The 26,475-nt window shown below is 39.8% G+C and overlaps 1 protein-coding gene across 8 annotated transcripts in view; it reads left to right on the top strand.

Annotated features, from left to right (window-relative positions):
- Positions 1-25,458, top strand: part of iqsec2a (IQ motif and Sec7 domain ArfGEF 2a) — an 83,847-nt gene extending 58,389 nt beyond the window's left edge. For 6 of the 8 annotated variants that reach the window (XM_079637574.1, XM_079637578.1, XM_079637572.1 and 3 more), the window contains 14 exons: positions 5,768-6,053; positions 6,804-7,004; positions 7,135-7,311; positions 11,193-12,250; positions 15,539-15,700; positions 15,872-15,994; positions 16,085-16,251; positions 16,334-16,473; positions 16,641-16,766; positions 18,486-18,585; positions 19,321-19,482; positions 19,628-19,819; positions 21,484-21,533; positions 23,791-25,458. In XM_079637574.1, coding sequence (XP_079493700.1) covers positions 5,768-6,053; positions 6,804-7,004; positions 7,135-7,311; positions 11,193-12,250; positions 15,539-15,700; positions 15,872-15,994; positions 16,085-16,251; positions 16,334-16,473; positions 16,641-16,766; positions 18,486-18,585; positions 19,321-19,482; positions 19,628-19,819; positions 21,484-21,533; positions 23,791-24,993 — 4,147 coding nt within the window. In that variant the 3' untranslated portion in view covers positions 24,994-25,458. Of the gene's footprint in view, positions 1-3,654; positions 4,423-5,767; positions 6,054-6,803; positions 7,005-7,134; positions 7,312-11,192; positions 12,251-15,538; positions 15,701-15,871; positions 15,995-16,084; positions 16,252-16,333; positions 16,474-16,640; positions 16,767-18,485; positions 18,586-19,320; positions 19,483-19,627; positions 19,820-21,483; positions 21,534-23,790 lie in introns of those variants that run through there. The other 2 variants (XM_079637575.1, XM_079637579.1) reach the window with 2 other exon arrangements.
- Positions 25,459-26,475: the final 1,017 nt, after the last annotated feature.

Below are 26,475 nucleotides of genomic sequence, written 5' to 3' on the forward strand. Positions count from 1 at the left end.
CTTCTTTTATTTTCCTCAGAAGAAAGAAAGTCATACAGGTTTTTAACGATATGAGTAAATTATGACAGAATTGTAATTTTTGTGTGAGCTATCATCCCTTTAAATCTCAATCACATTCATATTTATTTGGACATGGCTTTTTACTTCTTTTCTTTATATTAAATCATGTGAATAACTATGCTTCTGACTCTTATGCAAACAAAGAAAAAATCTAAACAGATGGATATTAATATTTTCTGTGAATAAAAACATTTCGGGCTGTTTATCATGGCTTCAGATGACTTGTGACTTCATTTGTTTTCCATTATTCTTTGAAGAAAGAAAGTAGAGATTTTTTTGTTACATTATAACAGTCTTTACTGTAATTTTTGATCAAGTTAGGCTAATGCATCCTTGTTAAATAAATTGATTAATTTCTTTAACAAAAAATATACTGACCCTAAACCTTTTAACAATATTGTTATTTTCATAAATAGAAAAGAGAAGTTGAAATTATTTTGTGTTTTACAGGTGTGAATCCCCTCCCCCCCCTCATTTTCACGTAAATTACCCATAGACAGTATATAAACTGGCCACAGCGACCCCATAGGTTTCAACGGAGAGAAGTGAAGTCAATTAGAACCACTTACTTCCTGATCGCCAGGCGAACTGCGCAGGCTCAAACTGAGCTTGACGACGTAGATGTGACGTGAGCAACCTGTAGGTCTTCTAGTAGCTGTGCCGAGAGAAATCTGAATCATTACCCTTCCGAATCTCACAGAGACGGAGAGCGTGAGCATTAGCTGTCCATGAGCTAGCAGCGGGAGCAACTTTATCACTCTCTATGGGCTTCTCCCTTGACTTTATGCCTCCACGTCCTCCCGATTGCTTGCGAGCTTCTCTGCCTGTCCATACGGTAATTTCTCGATTTGTGCGACAGAGTTGCGCGGTTATGACGCAATCGTTAGCCTATTTTTACAAAAACTGATTCTACGGGGCCATAATGTAAGATACAAGGTAATGGAGCCTTTTATACATTTTAGTGTTTCTTTAGAAATAAACAATGGACAAACGGTGTCTTTAAACGCCTCAGATGTAAAGTTATTCGCTGTCAAAGTGACGCCAAAATGAATGGGAGTCAATGGAATGCTAACAGCAGGTGGGGGTCCGCTATCCAATGGCGGCGCCCGGGGAAGTTGAAATTACCCCATGATATTCACATAAACATGTGAACGTGATGGTCTTCTGTTTTATGTGCTTTATAACACAAACTAAGATGATGATTACAATGCCTTTCTCTATGCAGATCACTCCCAACCAAACTGATACTAGACTGATATGGTGGAATTACTGTAATTCTGAGCCTAAACTAATTTAACATGATTATGAAAATCGATAGAATTGATAATAAAATATCTCTTAGCTATGTTACACCAGCCCCCATCTCCTGTAGCAAAGATAAAACCTCTGTTCCAAAACTTAGTGTGCTGCCTACGGAGGCAGCATTTTAAGACCTCACATGGCTATTCCAGAAGGTAGGCAGCTTAATTATACCGCCTCCTACCCAGTTTACACCAAATTCTAAGGCAGCATCACATGTATCCTTTGTAGAGAAGGCAATTCTATAATACATTGCAATGAGCTCTGTGAAAAATCAATCCAAGATGATGGAAAGTTGAGATAATTAAATAAGCTTATACTTTTATTGGAATTATAAAGAGTTTTAGCCAATATTTGTTTTTGTTAGGTACTTTATGCTTGGAGTACTGTGGTGTTAGCTAAGCAGCATGCTAACACCAAACTCTATTGAAATTCATTTTAATAAACGAGTCTCCTTTGGTACCAACCACAAAAACATGGGCCACTGCCTAGTGTAATTTGCAGAGTAAAAGTTGCTGATTACTTTCCGATTGTGTATATTTGTTGTGGATTGCTTGTGGTTTGTGGTGAGATCACGGTGACACATAAATTGGTATAGATTTACACAGAACTAGCTGAGGAAACAATTCAGTAATCCTTCAAAGATCAATGGCGCACACTCTGTTTATCTGTCAGTTTGCTTTTTGTCTGCTAGTTTTTTAAAGCTTTTTCTAACAGCTTCATTAGATGCTTGCAGGATTGCATGAAATGTTTTAGTGGTTATTGTGGACTACTTTTAAACATAATAATGAATGTCAATTACAAAAAAAACATGAAGGATTGATTGCAGAGTGACAATTTTAAAGTGCACTATTAGCCTATATAATGGCAGATGAATGGTATAGTTATATAGTTACATTAGCATAATGCAAGATCATTTTATTGAATGGCTTTTTTAGATCATAAAGTTAATGGTGCTGCTTTTTATTACTTTATTATTGGTTTAAGAGAGAAAGCTAAAACTGTAATGTCTGCTGTGAGTCCTGTATATTTGTGTTGAATTACTCGTATTATGTATTTAAAAATCTGTTTTGGTTGGCCCGTGCACTTCTGTCTAGTGGGAGAGCGTGAATTACTGTATTTTATTTCTAACCAAGGCAGTTGACAAAATTATAATCCCAGTTTGCATATTATCTGTATTTTAATGTATGCAAGATTAGCGTGTCCTAAATTATAGTGTGTTAAGAGTGTTCCGGTGGCCACTTCTGATAGGTCTGTGCATGCTTTTGAGCTAAAATTCCAGAACCACTTGGTTGCCTTCCTGTTGATGAACGTTTTTTTTTAACAGGTTACACTAATGCTGCCAAACGCATGTAGGAGTCTGAGTGACACTTTCAATTAACAGCCATTCACTGACTCGCACGGAAATATTCCTTTCTGTCAGCATCTGCCCCACAGGCGATTTCATCAAAATACAAGTGTACACACACAACTAATGCACATGCACGTTTTGCTCTCAGTACACTTTAACAGTCAGAAAGGGTTCCTTATCTTCTATGCGGTTAAATGTATTAAATCAGATATTTATGTGAATATATAACTAAAAGCATCTGCTAAATGAATAAATGTAAATATAAGTTGCTCACCTTCATGTCACCTTCACACACATGCACTATATTTGTAGTCTTCTCTAGTCAGTTAAAATTTAGGCCTAAGTCACTGTTCACTAATGATCTTTCCTTCTGCTGTTAAAGCTACAGTATGTAATATTGACAGCTAGTGGTTGAAATGGCTACTGCACTCAGTTTCGCAAATTCAAAATATTTATTGTTAGATTGTAACGTTAGGGGAACGTTACAATATAACGTTCTACAAATCAAAAACTAGCGTTCGATTTTCGTTAAGAAAACTTTCCTTGCTAACCACAAACTGACATCATCTTGCACCAACATAAATTAGAAAGTGGACTTCTGAGGGTCAGACAGTATTTTATCTAACCGTCTTGCTGCTGTGTCAGCGTTATTTAAATAAATGTTTATTTTGTATTAAACCACATAGCTTGTTATTTATTAGTGAATGTGCTGTTTTTGTCATTTAAACATGGATTTTTAATCATCATTATTACGGTTTTTACTGGGGGTTTATATCACATAAATACAGTTTTAGTGAGCACTCCTTTCTTTCTTGAGACGTCGTTCAAAAACACAAAAAAATCTTTCACATTTTAAACAGTACTGCTGCCTATATATTTATCGTCTCAGGAATGAATAATGTTTGTACGGTAGTGAGCTGACCCAGGACTGCCGTGACGTGTTTGCAAGTGTGCCTTTGTGTGACTTGCCCCGGGAGTTGGGGGACAGCGCGGTTTGCCCACACACACATGCACCATGTGACCGAGATCCTACCACAGCTGCATATCCGTCATAAGCAAACACACACATACACATTCAGTACATGCACATATCTAAAATCACTCATGCTGATCACCGCAGGATTGCACGGCTGGACTACTCGGCACTATTCCTGGACACACATCACCATACACGACCTAGACAGGAGAGAAAGTCTGAAGGACATTTATTGCCATGTGTGTGATTGAAAGAGAGAAATGGAAGTTGTTCTATGCTGCCTTTTGGTGGAACGGTATATTGTGAAACTGTAGGCTGTGTAATAATCATACATTGAATGTTGCAGTGTGTAGCGGTATAATATTTCAGTTGATTGCTTTTGAGACGATTGTTTTGAAGCTTTTCTGTTGCTGGCAAAACTCAGCTGTTGCCGTGTTGTTCGTTACCAGCCCCCTGGTGTGAAGAGATTTGTTACACACAAAGAGAGAGGACTGTATGTGTGTGCGTTGCTACTGTACTGCTCGTAAACTGCATCGGCTCTGCAGTAATTGACAGATCGTCGATGCGGTCATCAGGAAACCCTCCAGCATGATTCAGCTGATCCCAGAGCAGCTCTTACACAAACGCTCGATCCCTATCACACCGCTGCAGACATCATGTGTGAGTTTGTGTTCTCCTCCTTAGCCATGCGCTTCCACCGAAAGACTAAACTCCCGCACAGGGCCCACGCCTACATGTGAGTAAACAACTGGGGGGGGGGAATACAGAATGATGAACATTTAAATGTTATATGTCCAGATTTGTGAGAATAGCTTAAATTGACTGATAATGCTTAATATAATGACTAAAACACTTACAGAGTTAAATAATAGTTTATTTGAGATTTTTGGCACAATACTTAATGATCATTAGACTACAACAATAAACATGTAATATGCAGCATAATAATAATTAGTAGTACTGTAGTAGTGTTGTTATTCAAATTACAAAGTTGTTTTGATTATAATAAAAGTGAATATAACAGTAACAATTATAAAATGCAATAGGTGCTTGGCCCCTAATAATGTCCATAACCAACTTTGAATTATTTTATTTGTAATTTTTGGCTACAAAAATAAAAATTAAAACATTAGACTACAACAGTAAAAAAAACATGCTTGGATAATAATAATAATAAAACTATTATTATCATTGTAATTTTTGCTTAGTAGAACTGTTAAACAATTAAGTTGCAAAGTATATGTGTATATATATATATATTGGTCAAATCGGTTTAATCTGTATATTTGTTGAGAATAGGTTAAGCTGGTTATGGCAGTAAAAAAAAGATGACTAAAGAATACAGAATGAAGAGATGACGTAATGTATAATTACCTATCTATTATAGATGGCAACTTACTAAAAAAAATGCTGACAACAGGAAGTGAGTCATCACAGTACAGTACACCTGCTTCAGGGGAGGGGGATACTGAAGTCCGACTTGCCTTTTATACTCCTTTTCATTCTTTTTCGTGCTTCTCTCTTTCTCGCTTGCTCTTTTTCTCTCCGAGTCATCAGCGGATGACTCAGTTCTTATCATTTTTGATGCCTGACTTGGCTTCTCTCGTTGACAGTATGCAACACATGCTACTGTTTTTCCCTTCCATCTCTCTCTCTCTCTCTCTCTCTCTCTCTCTCTCTCTCTCTTTCTCTCTCTCTCTCTCTCTCTCTCTCTCTCTCTCTCTCTCTTTTCTCTCTTCATTTCTCTGCCTCTTTCTCTATGCATCATGCCCTCTCTCTGTTCCTCTTTCACACTCCCTCCATCTTCTCTTGTTTCTCTCTCGTTCTCCTGTATTCCGGCCAGATGGCTGAGTCCTGGCTGGGCTGCATATGGGCATTTGAAATGCTAATGTTGGTTAGTGTGCTAATATGTTTGTCTACACTGATCAGTTTCAGTGCCAAGATTACAGACTTGTTTTAGTCTCAACTTGTCAACAGATAAGACCATTTCTGGCAGTTGTTGACCTAGAGCTCATTCTCCATCTCTCTGTCTCTCTCTCTCTCTCTCTCTCTCTCTCTCTCTCTCTTGTTTCCCCTCTCAGTGTGGAGGGAGATCCTCAGTGTCCGGACACAACTAGCTTTACCGACAGCACCTGCAGTCAGGGCCCATACCTGGGCAACTCGGACCGTTACGGGAACATTCGAAACATTCCCGGCCCTCAGGGGCCTCCTGTGGCCCCTTCAAGTCCAGCGAGCCTGGCCTGGGCGCAACGGACCCGCCACCAACCCGCCAGCCTGGCACTCCGCAAGCAAGAGGAAGAAGAGAGCAAGCGCTGTAAAGCGCTCTCTGACAGCTATGAGCTCTCCACGGACCTGCAGGACAAGAAGGTGTGGATGTGTGTGCCTCAAGAAACTTAGTCACTTTAGTCCACTTTAGTCCATTTGTGTGTGTGTGTGTGTGTGTGTGTGTGTGTGTGTGTGTGGATGGTACAACCACAAATTAAACCTCAAATATTACATGGAAACATGCATAGTACAGTATTATATCAGATGGTCATACCGTAGTGCTTTCAGTAATTACGGTGGAATTGAATGTACAGTATATCATATTTATGTACAGTGGTGTTTGCACAGAAGTCGTGCCATCACAAAAAAAAACAGTATTACCATTTTTTAATACCATTAATGAAAGGAAATCTTCAGCTTGTCAAACACTGTTAACTTTGCTTAATTTGTGCTTGCCTAATGTTTGTCAGAACTCTCAGCGGCACAAACAGCCCATAGGAAAATCTACTTATCTATGTTTGTGTTTTAATGTGCATGGAGGCCATATTACAAGCTTTAAACTACAGTCATGCCTTGAATGCACGTTATGTCCTCCAGTCATGCTAATGTGAAGCCAAACCTCCATCATCTCACATAATGAAAGATGGGATTGCAGTTATGATCCAGACCGTGCTGTTATGTTTTAATATTACTACCAAGGATTTCTGCATTGTGGAATTATCCACTCGTGGAGGAGCAGGTTTGATTGGTAAAGCATGTAGACAGTACATAACTAGGTTTAAAGAACAATGCACCACATCTTTCTGTCTTCAATTCCATTCCCTTTGCATGCTCTGTTTTCCTTTTTATCAGGTGGAGATGCTGGAGAGGAAGTATGGTGGTTACTTCCTGAGCAGGCGAGCGGCTCGCACGATTCAGACAGCTTTCCGGCAGTATCGCATGAACAAGAACTTTCAACGGCTGCGCAGTTCCGCCTCAGAAAGCCGAATGACTCGCCGGATCATCCTGTCAAGCATGCGTTCGCAGTACTCGTTTGACGAGCGACAGCCACAGGCAATATAACAGCATAATGGTTAAAGCCTGTACTAAGTGGAAAATTCAGCTTGACTGTCAGATATTTATTCTGTTTTATGTGATATTTACCTAATTTTAATTACTATTTTTAATATTAATTATTGCTCAGGTTCAGCCACAAACGCCCCAGCAGCAACAAGGTCGATATACCAGCCATCACACTTCAACTCCAGGAACAGCTGGCCAGGCAGGAACCACAGACACACAGCAGGAGACTGACTCACCCGGACACTGTCCTTCAGACAGAGAGGAGTACTCGCATGCAGATGACGCGTTCAACAAACAGGTGAAAGATGAGTGAAATACTCCGAAAATGGGCCTTAGAAGTTATGTTAGATTTAGGTTCATTTAAATTATTTCAGTGCAGGTCACATACAAAGTTGGAATAGTATAGGAAGAATAGATTTAGGCTACATTAGATTTGGTATAAAGTAGTTTTACACGTTGCCTGTGAGACAAATGAGGACTTATCAACAAATCAGGCAAAATGATAATATTTCGAAGCAATCCACAGAATTAGACTAAGAGATTTGGTTACTTGTCAATTAACAGACACTTCTTTCAAAGTGGCTAATTGCAGAAACAATCTGCCTGTAGCCTGAATCAAAGGCTTTTATTAACGGAGAGAAAGAAAGAATCCTTTTTCAAGGCTTTATTTCAGATTTTATGCACTTTTATGAAACGATTTAAATGTGGAAAAATGGCTAATGGACGAATTAGGCAAAATATCAACAATGCACAGATATTTAAAGGGCACCTATTATGACATTTAAAATGTTCCTAATGTTGTTTTGGGAGTCCCCAACAACAGTTTTACATGCATGCAATGACAAAAAACACTTTTGTTGTCGTATAATATGCATTTATTTTTACCTGATTTGCTCACCGACTCCCAAATGATTCGTTCAACGACTCATTTTTCCAAGTTTGATTGCATTTAAGTTGGTAAAGGAATCGTCTTCAAAATGGCGCGAACAAAGCACAAGGCTCGGACTATACTTCTGTGGTATAGTTGTATATATGAATTGTAGCCACTTAGTCTTCAAATGCTCCTCCTTGGGCAGATGAAAAAAGTTGTCTTTTGAGTCGCTCTTCAGAACACAGCGTCTCGTCGTCATGATATTTTCCCTGGCCTTGGAGCGCAATAAGTGGGCGTATCGTATTCAAATAACTTGACAAGTTGACGTCATCTAGTCAGAGAAAAAGCTTCGGTCTTCTAACGATTCATAAAAATGACTCCGAGTCGACTCTTACTTTTGAAAGACAATAACTTTATATACGGTGCACTTTCATATTTCAAACTTTGCAGGATGTTTTTGTTCACTTAGATCTATGTTACACACTACATGAAAGGTAAATTTCAAAATTCCATAATAGGTGCCCTTTGAAATTCTGGTTGACACTGATATTCTGACAATGACTTTTATGTTATGGACAATAACTGATAAATAGTGATATTCTATACTATTTTGTTAAGTTACTTAAAAATCCAACACTGAAAACGAGTCATTTAAATGCTGTACATTTTAAAATATATTAAAATAGAAAACAGTTTTTTTTTTTTTTTTAAATGAAATACAGTGCATGCATAATTATTGATTCAAGTCAATATTCTGATCAGTGTTTTCCAATCACATTTTACAAATTCCAAACCACATCAATCTTTTATATGTGATATAATTGTTAACCAAGGCTGGAAGTGAAAGATGCCTTATATTCATAATTGCATAATTATTAAACATGTTTTCTTTTACTGGTAAAATTGGCCAAAAAAGAGATTTAACTCACAATGAAAAGTCAAAAACTATTAAATGGACATGAGAAGGATGGCAGGCAGCAGGGTCACAAAAAACAGGTTGAGAAGTAAATATACTAACTGCAAAAGACTAAGAATTAAGGTGAAGAATTAGGTGTGAAGCCATCAGGAACCATTTAGTCTCCAGTGCCATTTTCCAGAACTGCCAACCTACTTCAGAAGTACAATGTGTCAGGTTCTCAAATACTTTTCTAAAGAATCCTGAAACATGACCCCAACTTAATAAAAGACACAAACCGAAGTGTTGTGAAATACATGAAGACTGTGAGTTCATTTTAAGTCCATCTCCTACCCTGAAAGGTCTGTCTTGCTCATTGTTAGTAGCAGCTCACACCATGGCTCTCTTCAACCTATCTGTCCATAAAACTTTTGTCAGAAATCAGTCTTCATCTATTTCATGACATTTTACATTTACATTTAGTCATTTAGTAGACGCTTTTATCCAAAGCGACTTACAACTGAGGACTACAGCAAGCGAGTCATCGTGAAGAGGCAAAAATAACGCAAGAAGTGCTCAAAATACAAAGTTCAGGCATTGCTCAGAGTAGCATAAGCCAAACACGGGAGGATTAAAGGATAAGGTGTTTTTTATTATTATTTTTTATGTCAAGTGCTCACGGAAGAGATGAGTTTTTAGTTGTCTTTTGAATGTAGTTAGGGATTCTGCATTCCGGACGAGATCATTCCACCAGCATGGAATCGTGAATGAGAATGTTCTGGAGAGTGATTTTGTGGCTGTATTTTAGCTTGTGATTCTTATTAAGTGGGGGTCATATTTCAGGATTCCTTGCCTTAGCAAAGTCTCTGAGAACCTGACACCTTTTACTTCTGAGGAATCCAGGTAGTTTGCTGTTCTCAAAAATGGTGGCACTGTAAACTAAGAGGCGAATTAAGCGAAGAGCCTTCGAATTAAGGCGAAGAATTAAGTGTGAAACCACCAGAAATTCATTAACATTCGTCTTTTCTTCTCCACCTGTTTTTGTGACCCTGCTGACCCAATGTGCAATTCGCTGTCAAATGGCCACACATTCATTTTTAAAATGTCTATAGACTGGTTTTTTTATACAAACAATACTGGATGTGCGCACATTCAAAAGGCAAAACTGCTAACAGGTGTTATGCCTAGTTCTGCATTTTCAGCATAATTAATCCAGTCTAATATTGTAGTTTGATAAAACATATTTTTTCAGGATTCTTTGATGAATAGAAAGTTCAAAAGAACAGCATTTATTTGAAATAGAATCTTTATAAATGTCTTTACTGTAACTTTTGATCAATTTAATTTATCCTTGATTAATAAAAGTATCGATTTTTTTACATTTTGAATCCATCTTTTTGGCTGTTAGTGTAGTTTACAGCATAACAGCTCCGTGTCATCTCTGTTTCTGCTAGAAATGCTGTAAAGTGTGCTGCTTTCTGCCGCGTAGTTGCGCGCGCATTTCTGTGATGACGTTGCACAGAAACCCGTCTCATTGCATCCTTCTCATGGGCATTTCATAATTTGCATTAAATCTCTCTCTTTTTTGGCCCATTTTACCTGTAGGGGAAAAAAGCCTAATAATTATGCACATACAGTATAATGTAAAAAACAAAACAAATTAATATAAGGCGTTATTCACTTTAAGCCCTCATCAACAATTACATATCGCCAATTAAGGATTATATACAATCTTAATATTCATTAAGATTTATGTGGTTTTCAATTGGTAAAATGTGCTTGAAAAAATATGATCAAAATATCAACTTGCCTTATCATTATGCCCGCACTGTAATTCACAATATTAAAGGTTGTATCAGCGATTTCAGGCCCAAAAATAAATGATCACATATATCTTATCTTTCCTAACGATCCGCTAGCTGCCCGCCCCATAAGCAGGCCGTCAAAAAAACGCGTCTCTGTTGGCAGCCTAGGCTCTGAGATCTGCATACAAAAACAGGTTGTGAGGTTTTGCGCACGTGCACGGCTGCACGCGAAGTCGGAGCTGAAGAAGAAGCCGTGTCTTGAAATAAACACAATGGTATTCCCCTCGCCCTAATCCTCCTCCTCCTCTTGGGGATTGACTCAACCATGTTCAGTTTCTCTTGTTCATTGATAGACACTGGCTTCTTCTTCAGCTCTGACTTCGCGTGCAGCCGTGCACGAGCGCAAAACCTCACAACACCCAGCCCCTGTCGGTGATTGGTTGAACACTATTTATTTTCGTTCTGAGGGGTTGGTGAAACCAATTGTTTTTGTGTGCAGATCTCAGAGCCTAGGCTGCCTACAGAGACGCGTTTTTTTGACGGCCTGACACCTTTTGACCCCTAATGTTTGAACTGTAGGGTAAATGTATGTGTGCTTTCTCTCTCAGGTGACCTCTCTGGCTAACTCTATGGACGACACTCTGACGTGTCAGTCAGGTCGAGGAGATTCTCAGGATGGTGGTGGGGGAGGCGGCGACGAGAGCGAGGATTTCAGAGAGTGTGTGTGGAGTAACAAACCTACCTCACGTAGAGGGGTCTTGGGGGAGCAAGAGCGTCTAGGAGTCATGCACGAGGACAGCACAGCCACCTCGTACAGCGATGTCACGCTTTATATGGACGACGGCATGCCGTGTTCTCCGATATCTGTTGAGCGGGTTCCCTCTAGCACGGACACCGAGTACTGGGGCGTCAGCAGTGGGGTTGGAGGTCGCGAAGACAGCCGGGATACAGAGGGTGGCGGGAGCAATAACAGTCGTAGGAGCACGCCATGCACCGAATGCAGAGATTTCCGCTTGCGTGGTTCACACCTTCCCGTTCTCACCATAGAGCCGCCTAGCGACAGCTCCGTTGACATGAGCGACCGTTCAGATCGAGGCTCCCTCAGTAGACAGCTGCTTTACGAGCAGGAGCCTACGACTGGCGGATCACCCCAAGGGACTCTCAAACACAACCCTGCACCTCGCACGCCCAATCCCTGCGCGGCACAGGGCCAAACGCGACCACAGGGTCGCCCCATCCCATCACCTCTGCCTACACACTTACCGCATCACGCTATGATGCACCACCATCACCACCCACATCTTCACCATCCACTGCACCACCACCCTTTGCCACACATCCATCACCCCTACCCAGACCCCACGTCTCCCTCACCCACCCAACCTCCACTCACACCTCTGTCTTCCTCATCCTCCGCGCCCCTGCCCCCTACTGGCCTGGAGCAATCGGATGGGGACAACGACTCCCTGAACTCCACCACCAACTCCAACGAGACCATCAACTGCAGCTCAGGCTCTTCGTCTAGGGACAGTCTAAGGGAACCGTTGCCTCCTCTAGGAAAACAGACCTATCAGAGAGAGAGCAGGCATAGCTGGGACTCACCTGCCTTCAACAACGACGTGGTACAGAGAAGGCAATACCGCATCGGACTCAACCTCTTCAACAAGTAAGAGATGTTCACCAAAATGCGTTACAAGATCAGTGATAGGACTGACATTGTGCGGTTTCAGTTTAAATTTTAATTTGAAAATTTAAATAGTGTCCTGCAGTCTAAATCTATTTAAACAAAATTTCTATTTAAAATTCCCATTCTATACACATGCAATGTTTTTATTAAATAATTATTTTTAAATGAACTACAATTATTTATAATGTTCAGTTTCCCACAATTGAGCATTCTTGTTATTTTATTTTGTTTCATTAACAATTACAATTGGATCATATTACTTGAGTAACTACATATATAATAAATTTGTTCTTTAAAAAGTGCAATATCATGTCGCAACTATGGACATGCAAAAAAAAAGTTAATTTAAAATAGTGAAAAAAAGAAATGGTAACCAATATGTTGCCATTTTTCATAAAAACAGTAACCTTAAGATCTTAATGTTAAAAACATTTCAAGGACAGATATTTTTCAATTGGACATCTACAGATTTCTCCTCCATATGGTTTATCACACCTGTCATATTTCATTTTTACATCCTAATATTGAGGAGATGACAAGCCCAGAGTGAACGGAATATTTTTCTGACTTAATACCTGTGTTAAAATCACAGACGATTTATGGCAGTACAGTGTAATTTTAACTTGTCCTTATAAATCTTATTCAGGCATGAAAACTCCTCACCTTTCGGCGAAATTCGCCGTTTTAAAACCTAAAAGGGTCACCTACGTGATTTGTGCAGATCCGATGAGAAAATATTTTAGAGAGGGGGGGGGGGGGGGGGGGGGGTGTTTGAGGTCGAGGCCAGCATTTATCCCCTATAAAGTTACCATAAACTTTACAAAACTATAAGCTTTAAAAAACAATCATCATTCCGAATGCCGAAACATGACAGCCAATACGAGTCAGAGTAACGTTAGGGCAGAAATGTTTTCAAAGTCTTTTACACCGCGAGTCTGAGAACTGGACACACTGCCGAACAAAGAACCGCACGTCGGAAAGCAAGCCTGAGGTAAGTTAGCTTACAATGTTAACTGTCCTGTCAGATACAGACAGCGATGTTGCCAATGTCATTATTTTTTATTTTGACATATAAGTGGGCGAGATAATATCGCGAGTGGGCGCGGGCGCCGTGAGCGCTGAGCGAGCAGGAACAAGTATTCATTGCGCGGCTCGCCAAGCTTTAATTTGTGGCTCGCAGTTGCATGGCGGTAAATAATACGGTGATATGATAATGCATTCACTATAGATATTTTATAAAAACATAACAAGTAGGGCTTTAACATAACCCGTTAAAAACTCAAAGTGTGGACCCCCCCCCCCCCCCCCCCCCCCCCCCTTATTTATTTATTATAATTTACTTTGTTTTTTTTATTTTTATATATATATATATATATTTTTTTTTAACATTTTTATTTTTATATTATTATTATTTTTATTTTATTTTTTCTCTAGCATCTGGGGTTGTTATGTTGGGATGGGAATCTGTGGGTGAAAATTTTGAAAAAGCAAAGCCTTTAATAGTGTTTATGTCACTGAAGATTTTCAATGTACCTTGTTCTAATAAAAAAAAAAAAAAAATAAAAAAAAAACTCAAAGTGTCAGCTCTATTACAAATTATTTCGATCGGATTGAAAGGGGTGGTTTATCGAGAGAACGTGAAAAAACTTGATCGATTGAAAACCGAAACTGAAAGGACGACGTATGACGCGCTGAACAAGCTGTTCTCCTGATTAATAAAGTGTCATATAAATGAATATCCTTTCATTCTATAATTCTCCTTTCACTCAGCATCTGTGAAGTGAAGCAGGACAACGGCTCACCAGTGCTTGTTTCAGATTATCATACAGACGACTGGTTTGGGGCATTTTTGGGATAAATAGTAGTAGTAAATAGTTTTTTTTCTCTGAGACCCGATGAAATACGTAGATCAGCGGCCCATTGGTTCTTTTCTTGATTGACACTGGGCTAGCCCAATCACATCTTTAATGTGAAGTATAGAAATATACTCTTTCAAGTATAGAAATTAGTACAAAACTAATTATGAAAGTTTCCTTTATTTTTCAGTGCATTTGTTTTACAATAGGCTATATGGCTATTACTATCATGGGATTAATATTATAACTATTATTGTAGTAGTAATGTAGACAGACACTGTAACTAAAAGAGTTTTGAAATTTTCTTTGTTTAATTTGCACCAGATTGATGAATTTCACATTAAAAAGCACAAAATTTTCTTACGGGGGAGCATGCCCCCGAACCCCCCTAGAGTGGCAGAGGACCACTCATCACAGTGATCCAAAAATCCTGTGAGAAACACTGGTAGCCTACTACAATGCCAATGCAGATTACAAGTTGTTTTTTTGTTGTTGTTGTTGTTGTTGTTGTTTTTTTTTGGGGGGGGGGGGGGGGGGGGGGGGTATATATGCCGCATCCTTCTCACCTTTTTTACCCCTGACCTGTTTTCATGCCTGCTTATTATAAGAATTATAAATAATAGAGAATTGATCATAAAAAGTAATTTTTAAAGTAACTAACATTTTATGGATCAAGATTGATGTGTTATGTCCTCTCCACTCCGACTACAACCAACCGGAACTGGACAAATACTCTGATTCATTCTGAACTTCTGACCTGTAATGCTCCTGAATCATAATCATACACTGTTCACTCATTGGCCAGAGGAGAACTGGCCCCCGACTGAGCCTGGGTTCTCCCAAGGTTTTTTCTCTCCATTCTGTCAACTGATGGAGTTTTGGTTCCTTCCCGCTGTTGCCTTACCTTCTGGCTTGCTTAGTTGGGGACATTTAATATTCAACAATATTATAGATCTGCCTTAAAGGTGGACGATGATGAAATTGTTTTTTGTATTATTTTCATGTTATCACTGCGAAGCTGCTTTGATACAATCTGTATTGTAAAAAGCGATATATAAATAAAGGTGACTTGACTCGACTTGACTTATGAATCTTTTAGCATCGGGGGAACTTTGAGCAGGTTCCTTCTGATGAGGAAATTAAACCGCATGCAATCAAATGAATTTTAGGATCAGTTGACGGAAATAAATAAAAGACTGCATGATCAAATGCAAAACATCGGACCCTAAATCCGGATGCAAGAAGTCAGATTTAATTTCTGTTTAAAGTGTCTATACTTCGGTCTACCCTCATGCTGTTGTCAATATGCTCTTTTTTTGTCTTTATTCAGTCTATCACAGATTTACTGAAACAAATCCTGTCCTATCGGTTTAATCCTCACTCTCCTTGTCTTTCTCGCTCTGTCTTCCAGGAAACCAGAGAAGGGGATCCAGTATTTGATAGAGAGGGGTTTTGTCTCAGACACACCTGTGGGCATTGCCCGCTTCATCCTGGAGAGGAAAGGCCTAAGTAGACAGATGATCGGGGAGTTTCTGGGAAATCGACAAAAGCAGTTCAACAAGGATGTGTTGGAGTAAGTAATGATGTTTTTCTTGTCTTCCAGACCCAGATTGTAGCAAAGCATCCATATGCTGTTCACACCAGCCTGGAGGCAAAAAACAGAAGCCAGACACTGGCTAAAAAAAAAATCAACAAATACATGTTGGCAGATGAATTCAGCAATGGTTGTGTTTTTCTTTCTCAGCTGTGTGTTGGATGAGATGGATTTCTCGGGTATGGATCTGGATGACGCCCTGAGGAAGTTTCAAGCACAGATTAAGGTTCAGGGGGAAGCCCAGAAAGTGGAGAGACTGGTAGAGGCCTTCAGGTAGCCTCATGTGACTCTCAACACACTCTGTGCTCTTTTCTGTGCATTTTGTAGTTTCTGCATGAGCATCACCTTCTTTCTTTCTTGCAGTCAGAGATACTGCGTGTGCAACCCTGCGCTTGTCCGCCAGTTTCAGAACCCAGACACTATCTTCATTTTGGCATTTGCCATCATCCTCCTCAACACAGACATGTACAGCCCCAACGTCAAAGCTGAGAGGAAGATGAAGCTGGAGGATTTTATCAAGAACCTTAGAGGTGATCCACTCCTTTCCATTAGGTCTAGAATGTCTAGAATGTTCTTTTTCTCATTCGTTTTCGCTCTCTTTTTCATTGACAGGAGTCGATAATGGACAGGACATTCCCAGGGATTTGTTAGTGGGCATCTACCAGCGCATTCAGAAATGGGAACTCAGGACAAACGATGACCACGTGTCTCAAGTGCAGGCTGTAGAGAGGGTCATCGTGGGCAAGAAACCTGTGAGTCAAACCATGTGATTCACTCATGCATGTCATACTTGTGTTAGAAACCCCATATTGTTGTTCAACTTGTAGTTAAAAGGAAATTTGATCTTCAGTTTGTTTTTGTCATTTAGCGTGAGACAAACCAAGTTGTATTTTGATATGCTGTGTGTATGTGTGTGCAGGTGCTTTCTCTGCCACATCGCAGGCTAGTGTGCTGTTGTCAGCTGTATGAAGTCCCTGACCCCAATCGACCACAGCGGAGTGGAGTTCACCAGCGGGAGGTCTTCCTCTTTAATGACCTGCTAGTGGTAAGTCTTCAGGCAGCACATATTGGTCTAATTACTGCAAGAAGATGTTGAGGAAAAATACTCCCTTTGGTTTAGATAAGACGTGCACTTACAATAAGGATGTAGTAGTAGTACAATATTTGCATTGAAAAATGTATACAAGATGTATAGGCCTACTGTTTTTATTTTTATTTGAAATTAGTAAGAACATACAGTATGTAACAGTTTCAGTCTTATAACTATATACTCATATTTTACATTACAATCAGACACTTATCGTGAAATTAAGCATACACCATTTATCTTTTTAACACGTTCATTTTGTCATCATTTGCTATATCAATCGCTGGGATCATATTACCTGCACACGCTGCCGAATAGGGCCCTCTAGACTAACTCAGATGTTTCTGTTAACGGGTGCCCCTCGTGCCAGAATCCATTATCACTGAAGCATATTTTGAAATGACTTTGATAGATTGAACTCTGTTCGAATTCTTTATTTTTCAGTTGACTCGTATGAAAATATTTTTAATGAAGTAAGACCAGATCTAGTTTTAGAATGTTTATCTAAGATAAAAATTTAAAAACCTATTTTAATCGTTCCTTTTTAATCTCTTTCTCGCCATGAATATAGCCGGGGTAGCTGGCATGGCCTTAAACCAAAAACAAACAAACAAAAAAAACATTTGCTATATCCAGCAAAGTAAACTATCAGATTTAAGGGTGATTCTCACAAAACTGTATTTTCTGCTTCTTTTTTTTTTATATAGGTAAATTTAGGTGTCTTTCCAAAAAAGGACACTTGGAGACTCCAAAAGAACATTTTATAATTCATAAAATGTATGCACACTAAAGCACCCATTTATATATATATATATAAAAAACATTACAGGAAAATACAGGATTACCTTCACAGTAAAGTATGTATGTGTACAGTGCAACAGCAAAGAGCTTGTTTACAGTTTAGTCAAGTCAGGTTGCGATACTGAACAGGACTAAATGGAGATGCCAAAAAAAAAAAAAATAAACCAACCCCCTTGACCTGACTGCATATACTTACTATAGTATCCATTCAGAATTACTAAACACAGCAACATACACATGACAAATCAAAAAATGTTCCTAAATGTATGTGGAAACAACGTGAATGTTTTGAAATGTGTCTGAGCATAAATACAATGTGCGATCAGTTCATAGAGAGCACACATACACGGTTTGTTTTCACATAATTATAACAGACTCACACGTGCTTGCTGTATGACACACGTGACTCCTGTATGTCACCCCAATCATCTTTACCTTGATTGCAATCTTCATCTATCAAAACTTACTAGCGAGACGCTGGTTTGCCTTATCCAGCCGAGAAACGTAGTTTCATCTAGCCATACATCGGTGGGATGTTTTGATATTCTGCTCAGTCTGTATTTCACTCGATTTGTGAGGTCTCGCACTCTTCAGAAGCAATCACAGAATATGACGGAGCTTGTGTTTTAAAACAAAATACACTGGAATTAATGATTTAGAACGCTACGTGAGAATATAAATTTTCGCCTACCAAGGTTACAGGTGCTTGCGCCATTGTGGATGCTCATTGTATTGCATGACGTAAATTACATTAATGACACATTTCACATGCTTCAGTGTATTCAGTCAAGTGTGTCCAAGCATTTTTCTGTTGGAGTGTGTATATGTATAATGATCATAACTACATCCTAACATCCCTTCTGTTCCCCGCTGCAGGTAACGAAGATTTTTCAGAAGAAGAAGACGTCTGTGACGTACAGTTTCAGACAGTCCTTTCCCTTGGTGGAGATGCAGGTTCATATGTTCCAGAACTCCTGTAAGTATATTCATCCCTCCATCTGTCTCACCATCTGTCCCTCCTTCTTTATTTATACTATCACTCCATTCCAGCTCGTTTACACACTCTGCTCTCATCCACTCCATCTCAGCTCGGTGCTCTCTCATTACCCTTTCCTTGCTTTCATGTAGGTGGTGTTTTGGTTTCATCCTCGTGCCATCACCTCGATTGGAGCTATTCTGTTGATTTCTGAGAACGTCTGTTCTCTATTTATCTTAATCAGTATTCGTTTTGCACTTGTTTTCCACGAACAAAATATCTAAACATCCTTAAAATAAGATAAATTAGCTTAAAGTAAAATGTCATGTGATTCAGATTATCTATTTTGAATCAAATTAATTTGTCTTACCCCATTGGTCAGTTGTTTTTTATTGTTTTAAACATAAACCTCTCTTTGCTTAAAAAAAAACCTAATAGGGTAAGAAAGCAATTTACATATAATTTTGATAGTACACACAGTACATTTATTTTATTTTTAAGGTCTTTAGATATTTTAACTAGAAAGCAAAACCAAGGTTATGGAAAATATTGTTAAATGTGTTAGGGAACTGGCTTTTCTGGGTTTAATTTTAGAACAGTTCTTGTGTGTATCTGTGGACTTTTGTCAAAATGAGAGATCTGTAACTAATTACATGAGGCACGGCACATGCCTCTTTATCTGGTTCTCTCTTTAATTGACTGCATTTACCCTCTATCTCTATCCCTCTCTCTCAGACTATCCTCACGGTATCAGACTGACATCAGCAATGCCCGGCAGTGAGCGTAAGGTTTTGATCGTGTTCAACGCGCCGAGCCAGCAAGACCGAACACGCTTCACCAGCGACCTGCGTGAGAGCATCGCTGAGGTTCAGGATATGGAGAAATACCGTGTAGAATGTAAGAAATCCATTTATAGGATCTGTTCTTTCACACTTGACAGATCCAAAGCATGAGGTTATTTTCCTGTATGCAAACTGAAATTTCAGAAATTTGCTGTGTGGCTGTTTTGCTAGCATCAACCCCTTATATATGTTCTCCGTAGCCGAGTTAGAGAAGCAGAAAGGTGTGATGCGTCCAGGGCTCATGAGTGGAGATGTGGGCGGGGTTGGCGGAATGAAGACTGAGGCTGTGAACGGCACTCTGGGAAGGCCCAGTCTGGATGACACGTACGCAGCAGGGGAGGGGCTTAAACGAACCGCACTTAGCTCCTCACTGAGAGACCTCTCTGAGACAGGTACACCACACGTTCACACAACAAACTCCCTTCTATTTCAACTAGGCTCTCAAAAAATGCAAGACAAATTAGCACATTTAATTATGCTCCCCAGATTTCTATGGACTGTAGAGTTTTAAAAAAATGAAACAATATTTATATGGGGCAAATATTTATAAATCCACCACAGTTTGATCATTAATGTCATACTGTAACTTGTTGTGGAGTGCTGAACTTCTGTAATGAAGTACAGATTGACAGACAGTGCCCTCTAATGGCACATTATGTCTTTGCATACTTTTTTTAATTCAGTGGCTGTATTTTGAATGTCAAATTGTAATTTGTAGTGGTTAGTATGTGCACTAGTATGTCACAGTATGCATAAAATGCATAGTTCAAACTTTTGTTCAAATGTGCAGTGTACATCGGAGCAGACTCTGTGTAAGGGCCGTGACACCAAGCCGACAGTTGGCCATTCTTGGGCCATCGGTGAGCGTCTGTCAGGCTAGTTTTTGCGGTGTGTTCCACATGTCGGCAGCAGTTCGCCGATTCAGCATGTTGCATCTGAGCCGTCACTGAGAGAGATCATGTTATGTTGGTTTGAGGTTATCCTAACTTTAAGAAGTTATTTACGATGATTTAAGAACATTCTTTTCGTGAATATGAATACTTCTTAAATTTTATCTTAAAAACAATCTTAATAAAAAAATATAAGAACATTATAAGAAAAGATTTTGTGAATAGAAAATAATATTCTTATTTTTTTCTGAAGTTAGAAAATAAGAAGAAATTGGCAGTTAAGAAAAATTATATTCTTAAGAATGATTAGTGAATCCGGCCCCAGTGCACAAGAATAAAAGTGAAAGTGATGAAAGCAAGCAAAGAACTGTTCTAATTTTATGTAATCTTACCTGAGCATTCCAATACGCAAATATTTTCATAACCGCATGAGCTGCCGGGAATTGAGAAAGGGATCAGCATGATTGATATTCAAAATGGTAAGCAAGTGCTGCTTTGTTTACGGTTTGTTTATCTGCCGTTCTAGTTTCGGTTTCCCTTTGTGAATGACAAATAAAGACTTTTGATACCTGCTGATATAGACAGTTATTTCCTTACAAGCAGGTGCAGAACACACATGCTAGTTGGCAGTCGCCTGTAGTCCTTTTGGTGTGATGATCAAGCGCAGCTTTTTGGCCCAGACGCAGCCAACGTGAGACGACAACAGAGTCGGCTTTTGTCGCCACTAGTTCTTTGACATCGGCTTGGTGTGTCACGGCCTTAATACTGTATCACACAATGCGAACATCTTGACTTTGGCCACCTATTTTCATGATGTAATAGCTGCCAATTTTTTTGAAATGTCTTTCTTTTCTCAATGTTTAATCAGGTTGCCAAGAGTTAAGACATATTTATGCAAATACAAAATAGCCATTTTATTTTGTAGAGTATTAACTCGCAGAGTTAAACATCATGTGACGTACTACTCTTTTATATGGTTTCTGAACACAGCCAATGTCGAGTGCCGTGAAGTTTAGTTTTGTCAGTAGACGTTTGTGTAGACAATTTGTACACATTGTTTGTTGTAAACGGATCATCCAGGGTCAAACACCCAGTATGAGTTTTTGGAAAATATTTTCTCCATGGCCGTTGTTGACCCTGACCTTGCTGTGCTTGGTTGGGTGCAGGAAAGCGAGGCCGTAGAAACAGTGTTGGCTCTTTGGATAGTACCATTGAAGTAAGTCGGACAGATCTACTAACTGCTCGTAATCACTTTGAAATGGAATGATCTTGTGTTGTGATCTTTCTCAAGTGCATGAGTCCTCTGTCCTGAAAAAACGTCTTTGCATGACTTCGTGATTTTTGTTTGGTGAAGTGCAGCATGTTTTATTCCGTATTGTGTAAAAACAGTCATCTGTGTTTGCTTTGCATGCAGCATGTCTAATAGGTTATGCCTGATGTATTTGCTACTAAATACTACTAGCTAATTCATTACTCTGGTAAAATAACGCCTCAATCAGTGTTTGAGGATTGCTTCTGTTTTATGGTTCAGATACATGTTTTGACTGAGTAAAATGAGTGAGACGCTCTAATAAGGAAGCTCTAGTTTGTTATATATACTGTATAGTCTAATCCTCACAAACGTCTGACTGCATTGTAATTTGTTTAATGTGACACTGACATTTCTAACTTTTGCAAGATGTTTGAGGCTGTTTGTATTTAATGCTAAAAGGCTTTTTGGTGTTCTGCTGTCAAGGAGATGTGTGTACAGTCTCAATCTACATTATTTTCTTGTTCGTAATTAAAATTAAACGTTCTGATATTAAAATTCTGGCTGATGCAGACAACCCAACAAGTATTTAATGTATTAAAGCAATTAAAATGTATAAATATTAAATGCTACAAGGGAATTCATCCATCACAACGTAATAAGATTTGCTAAAGATTACATTTAAAAATATGTAGTCTTTAATCTTGTAAATCTCAAAATAAATATTATTTTATACTGTACATTAAGGTTGTCAAAAGTACCAGTACTTCAGTACCATGTTGGTATTGAAATTTAAAATGTTTTACTATACTAGCATTTCTGCTGTACCGGTAGTACTGAGCACTGTATATTCGCTTTCAAATGCTCCCATGTGTATCTGTGTAAGCGTTCTGTGAAGAGAGGCAAAGGTTTCTATTTACACCGTGTTTTTAAAACGTTTATTATTGTAGCCAATCACAGACATATCTGTTAAGTGCGTGAACGCAAGGGCCAATCAGAGGTGTTTTAGTTAGTCAGAATCCTCTCAACACCCCTCAAAACACACCAGAGTTTGCAAATCCTTTCATTATTACCAACAAAGTGTAGATCTGAGTGAGCCGGTGCTGAACGTACCCCAAATGATTGACAGATCAAGCGTAGCATCAGTTCTGGCAGGTCACGTTAGTCAAGCTCGCATCAGCTGACTCTCAGCTGATCCACGTCTACCTATAGGAATACGACGCCTATAACTATATACATATATAAGCTCCTTCAGTATTATCAGTATTATTAAGAATTCCCTCCTCCATCCCCAGCTCCTCCTCTCGTCAGTCAGGATTTGGCATTCTGATTACCCCTGAATCAGAATAAAATGATCTAATTGTGTTGTACATTAAAATTAATTAGTGATATCTGCAATACATTTATGTTGGTTCTGTTCTATTTACTCTAAGGGGGGTTATTCCTGCTGCTCTTCCTGCTCTTATCCATGCTAGGCTGCATGGATGCGCAGGGAGTTCTTGCCCAGAACAGAACCATACCGCCAATCCAAACTGTATGCTAATTGTCAATTGGATTTGACGATAGTGGTCCTGACAGAACTTGAATGATTATTTGCTCGCTTTCTGTTTACAATTTGAATAAAAGTTTTTTTTTTTTTTTTCATGCTGCTCAGTACACTGCAAAGTTTCTGCCCTTCATTTTATTACAAATATTTCACTTGATCTTTTTATAAATAAACAATGTTTACATTAAAAGTTTACATGCTGTTTAAATGTATTATTCACTAAAATACTAATCATTTACTAATTATTTAATAAAACAACTGATTTAATTGAATTCATATTTTTAGTATCAAATAGTAGTAATAGTATTGGTACCGACCATTGGTACCAAATAGTAATGGTATTGGTACCGACTACTGTAATTTTGGTACCGTGACAACCCTAGTGTACATTATGACACTAAAATTAACTTGTTTTTTGTTTGTTTGTTTTTATTTAGAAAAAAATATATAGTATTTTAATATCAGGTATTTATTGGTTATCTGCTAAAACATAAATCATTATTGCTTATCCGTATTGGCCAGAATTTTAATATCAGTGTATTCCTGAAAAAAAACATGTATTATTTATTTGACGAAGTTACTGGGGCTTGTCTGTCACTCACTAGTAGCAACACTGTCCATCCTCTCAGATTTTCAATGCAATGACTGTCTGGCTTTGTGTGTTTTTGCGCACTATAGGGATCCATCATTAACAGTCCTCAGCCGCATCAGCGTTTGCCCATGGGGGGTGCTGTTCCCAGTTGCTACGGGCTGGAAGACTACCGGCCTCACCGCCCCATCCTGAGCCCCGGAGTAGGGGTGGGGGGTGGGCCGGGGCAGCTTCACAATGCCGTAGGCAATATAGGGGGGGTCCCTGGCATCAACGATCGGGGTGGGGGGCCAGGGAGCAGTTCTGGAGGGAGCAATTCCGGTTCCTTCCTGGGCTCCCTGTTTGGGAGCAAACGCGCCAAACCCCCTGCTCCCCTTATTCCCCCCGGGCCACATTACCCGGCCCCCGTGCCACCTCCTACTACAGGAGGACCACCGCCTCCATCCCCCTCCGCCCTCAGCCAGTTAGACCCCAGTGGGCCCTCCAAGATCCAAGCGCTGCACGCTCAGTACTGTCACAACAACTTTGGGCAGCCTCCGCCCCCCTACCACCATCATCATCGGTATCACGTGCAGGTCGCCACCCCTGGCCACCCACCCATCCATCAGACCCTACAACGAGGGTCCCTCCCACGCCGTGGGCCGCCCGCTCCTTCACACGCCCAGCTCCAGCAGCAACTATCCCATCATGCTATGCAGCAAGGCCGTTACGGCAATATGGCATGCACTCCACCGCCTCTGTCCCCGCATTCGCCCCATTCGCCCATCGCCCCTTTCAACTTCTACCACGTGCACCCCAATACCATACGCCACGTACGGGTGCCCGGTCCTACCGGCAAGCTTCCTCTTACTCTGTCTCACTCTCAGCCCCACCCTCACGCCCACTCCCACGTTCACTCTCATACCCACAGCCATCCCGTCCACGCCCACAGCCCTCACCCCTTACTGCATCACTCCGCCCATCAAACTCATTTCGTTTTCTCGCCGCCCCCTCAGGCACCATCCGCCATCACCGCCCGACACATAGCCCAGGGCCCCGCCCACTACATACCACAGTACCCGTCCCTTTCCTCCATTCCGCCTCCCCCACCACATTCCCCATTACCTCCTCCGTCACCACATACCCCTCTCACCCCTCTTACCCCGCTCTCCCCACTAGCCCCGCAGCTCCCGGGACCCATGGGGGTGCTGTCGGGCGGCCCAGGGGGCGTAGGGGGAGGCGGAGCCAGCAACAGCAGCACGGTCGGCAGCTCCAAATCCAAACCTATCAACCGCATCAGCACGGTGGTGTGAGGGTGAGCCACGGCAGAGGGCATAGAGTCTCAACGCGGAGAAGTCGGAGCCCAGGCAAGAGGAAGCATACCATTCTCAGACTCTGTTACTTCCACATCCGCTTCCCTCACGTGTAGAGTGGGAAACCTGGCTGGCTACATGCTAATTGCTAGCCTGAACAGCCTCTTGCTGTCCGCCGCCATACAAAACAAAGGCTGCGTGACAGCATAAAATCTCCGACTGAAGATCTGAGGAGCCTAATGGAGACAATGGTGAAGCAGATGAAGTGTTTGTAAGAGTTTGAGTTGACCACTTGGCCTTGCTGCCAAAGGAAAAGGCTACAGGGGGAAAGGGGGTGCCAACTTAAATCAGACTAATGAATTTAAGATTCAGTTTAAGAAGACGATGATGGTGAACTCTTCAAACACTCAACATGGATGCATAACCAGACAGATGAGTGCAAAATATTAAAGAAACTGAACTTTTTTTTCATTTGTAGTCTTTTAAGTTTTCATGTGTCTCAGATGACAATCATTTCAGGGTCAGTAAGAAAATGTTTGCTCGATACATTCCTCAAAATTGTCAATCGTATTCCTCAGCGTGTAAAAAGGGCCAGCATGCACTTAAAGGGATGCCAAACATTATATTTTGATTCTTTTAAACTTTTATCTTGACTTGTGAGTGAAGGGACTGGGTGGGAATTGCTGGGAAAACTTCACTTAAATATACATGGTAAAAAAAAACTATTTGAAACTGTTTTTTGCTTTTTGTTTTTGTCTTGAAGAGGCTGGGCATCAGGTTTGCAATAAGTCAGCCATAACAGTGAAAAACCTTTTTGAAGACCTCAGTGAAGTCATTATGTCATTTGCACCTTTCATTTATTAAACAGAATGTGTAGAAAGAGATTTAAATTGTTTGGTAGATGTTTCTTTTTTATATTATATAAGACAATTAAGTCTAACCTAGCATAATAAACCTAAATGTAACACACAAAAGAGTCATAACTAATAACGACCAATAATCAAGACATGGATAAATAAAAAAATCAGCACTGCATTTATTTTCTGCCACCTATCACCTCAGCATTTCTCCTTCCCTTTTTAGCGTTGACGTTTTACTATTATTTTTGTCTTTTTATTTAAACAATCTCACCTGACCAATGAAACATTTATATTTGGCAATTCATTACATAACCTTAGTGCCTACTGTAAAGGTTTGTCATTGGCGGTTCGGTAAAAGTGGTGACATTGTGATACACTTGGATATTTTCTCAAGATGACCTGTTGGAAGAACAGGATGTTCGTAGAGAGTGTCATTAAACTTTGAAATGAATTAAGTATTTCTGGACTTACAGTTAAAATGTGTTACAGATATCTTAAATATTTAGAAGTAACTGCATTTTAAAGAAAATCTGTATATGGGTGATTTTAATGGGTGAATTTATTACTATTATGATGTCAAATACTACTGATATAATTCTTGCTTTTTTGGTGTAAAAGCTAC

Source organism: Phoxinus phoxinus, assembly GCF_949152265.1.
Source record: "Phoxinus phoxinus genome assembly, chromosome: 15".
NCBI lineage: Eukaryota > Metazoa > Chordata > Actinopteri > Cypriniformes > Leuciscidae > Phoxinus > Phoxinus phoxinus.